Source organism: Rutidosis leptorrhynchoides, chromosome 4 (genome assembly GCF_046630445.1).
Source record: "Rutidosis leptorrhynchoides isolate AG116_Rl617_1_P2 chromosome 4, CSIRO_AGI_Rlap_v1, whole genome shotgun sequence".
Lineage (NCBI taxonomy): Eukaryota > Viridiplantae > Streptophyta > Magnoliopsida > Asterales > Asteraceae > Rutidosis > Rutidosis leptorrhynchoides.
The window spans coordinates 111,823,598-111,826,230 of NC_092336.1; the positions used below are offsets into that span (position 1 = coordinate 111,823,598).

At 31.1% G+C, this 2,633-nt stretch overlaps 1 protein-coding gene across 1 annotated transcript; it reads right to left on the minus strand.

Annotated features, from left to right (window-relative positions):
- Positions 1 to 1,680: 1,680 nt before the first annotated feature.
- Positions 1,681 to 2,400, minus strand: LOC139904467 (VQ motif-containing protein 8, chloroplastic-like). The gene has a single exon (XM_071886388.1). The coding sequence runs from the start codon at positions 2,278 to 2,280 to the stop codon at positions 1,723 to 1,725; it is 558 nt and encodes a 185-aa protein (XP_071742489.1). The 5' UTR covers positions 2,281 to 2,400; the 3' UTR covers positions 1,681 to 1,722.
- Between the last annotated feature and the right edge of the window lie 233 nt (positions 2,401 to 2,633).

The following is a 2,633-nucleotide window of genomic DNA, read 5'->3' on the forward strand; positions in this document are numbered from 1 at the left end:
CACACAATATCCAAATATACGCCAACAATAAAATCAAGCATTAAGCAACTAATACATATTTGCAGTCAACAAATTTGACTACGACTAAAACCTCACTACATATTTAAAATTGTTGGACCGATTAAACAGTATTAATCGACCTAATCAACAATATCGAGTGTGGAAATCTCGAAATTGAGTTTTATATCAAAAAACACTTAAAACAACTTTGATCTATTGATTGTAAACGACTTGTAAACGTTATGGATCGACTTAGATGAGTGCTAGGCTTGCAGAGGATGTTCTAAAAAGCTAGGGTTGTGAAAAGGTTTCTAACCTTACCAATGAACCCGTCATCCTCAATATATAGTGTCTGCACCTGTAATCGTGCGGTTGAAGCTTGCAACCGTGCGGTTGCACTTGCATCCGTGCGGTTACACAGACATAACGTAATTTAACCATAAATGCATATAATTTATTGTAATCCAAATAGTAAACGTAATAAACCAACAATCAATCATCCAAAGTACTTACAATGTCCATATCACTCATGAATACATCAAAATGAACTAGAAACTTATATTATGCACTAACAAAAGTTCATATATATATATATATATATATATATATATATATATATATATATATATATATATATATATATATATATATATATATATATATAGTGGTAGGATCAAGAGGGAAGTAACCATTCGGGGGGAAGCGGGGGGAAGCAAAAACTTTTTTTTTTTCGTTTTTTGAAAAAACTTTGTTCACGAACATTATAGATGAGATGAAAATATGAACATTTAGTAGAGACACTTTGTGATAAATGTTTTTATTTTGGCGGGAAAACGCTGGAAGAAGTAATATATAACAATTATCGTGTTTTTCGAGCGTATTTTGAGGTTTTAACTATTGGGGTTTAGATATTAGGGTTTAGATATTAGGGTTTATAGGGTTTAGATATTAGGGTTTAGAAATTTAGGGTTTAGGGTTTAGATTTAGGGTTTAGATTTAGGATTTAGATTGAGTTTTTAACACGAACGGTTTAGAGTTTAGGGTTTAGGGTTTGGTGTTTTGGGTTTATGGAAACCCTAAACCCTAAACTCTAAATCGGGCTAAATTTTACTTCACAAAACATGAAAAAAAAAACGTTCATATTCTTCACGAACAATATTATCTTGAATGTTATTTTTGTCGATCGTTTTCCCGCCTAAATAATAACATTCATCACGAAGTGTCTATTCTAAATGTTCATATTTTCGTGTGATCTTGATGCCGGAAAAAAAAATTCAAAAAAAACGAAAAAAAAAAAAAAATTTGTTTCCCCCGCTTCCCCCGATTGGTTACTTCCCCATTGATCCTGCCCATATATATATATATATATATATATATATATATATATATATATATATATATATATATATATATATATATATATATATATATATATATATATATATATATTCATTAAATCTAAAAAAAAAACTACGAGTAAACCGAAATTAAAGCAATGTACACTACTTATTTATGGACATTTATATATAATTCATGTATCGCTGATATAAGTTTCACTGTGGACTAAAACCCTAACTACAAACAGTTACGAGTTCATGTTCATGAAATCTATAAAGAAAACTAAATGTAAAGCAACGTACACTACTTATCTATAAACATAAATTAATTCATTTATCACTGATATGATATAAGTTTTGAGTAATTAATAATGACAAACTGTAATCAACATTCGGGTAGCCCCTTCAAGATCTCAACAATCGAACCTGGCGACAATGAAAAACTCAAGTTTGGAGATGAAGATGATACCGTATCCGGGTATCTAAAGAAACGTTGAGGTGAGTAGAAATATTCATTATTCGAATTTGGTGTAAAAAGTGGAATATCTTTCATATAAGGGTTTGAAGGCATACTAAACATTGGACTCTTGGCTTTCATAATATTATCTTTCTTGGATATGACACTAGATACATTCGAAATTTCATTTTCATTTCGATCGTAGCCATCTTCTTGCTTTAGTGTTTTCTTAAGCCGTTGATCTTGATTTTGATCTTGATCTTTGGAGCCAGAACAACCAGTGAGCTTTTGAACAAGAGCCATGAAATCATGAGGTTTTGTATGAATAACTTCGGGCGAATGCATGTAGATTATAATCGGCCGATGTTTTTGAATTGTGCGAGATTCTTGTCTTACTTTTAATGGCGTCGGCCTTGGACCGTTGATCTCTACTCCATTTTTTGTACGTTGTTTGTTATCGGCTACAAGAAATTTTCTAGAACTCATTTTTTCACCAAAGTTACAAACTCTTTTAGGAACCCTAAATAGATACGACGATTAAGCTAATTGAATAGACGAAAGTTCGATTTTTGTAAGTTAGATCGATTGTTGATCGATAGGGCTTGAAGAGGGTATTTTGGAAGGGAGTTAATTAATAAGGTTATATGTTTATATAGAAAGATTAAAACAAGGGGTTGATCTTGCAGGTTTTAACTATTCTTGAAAAGTTCTTGCTTCTCCACCACAATATAAAATATAAAATAATAAAATCTTAATGTGACTGTTGACGAACGTATCAACACACGTATTTTGGTGAAAGTCATAAATATCACGTCTGAGAAAAGTCAACTGCGGTGTTT

Bases quoted from the DNA above. Each gene is read 5' to 3' on its own strand.
- LOC139904467 (XM_071886388.1), bottom strand. From the start codon at position 2,280: ATGAGTTCTAGAAAATTTCTTGTAGCCGATAACAAACAACGTACAAAA.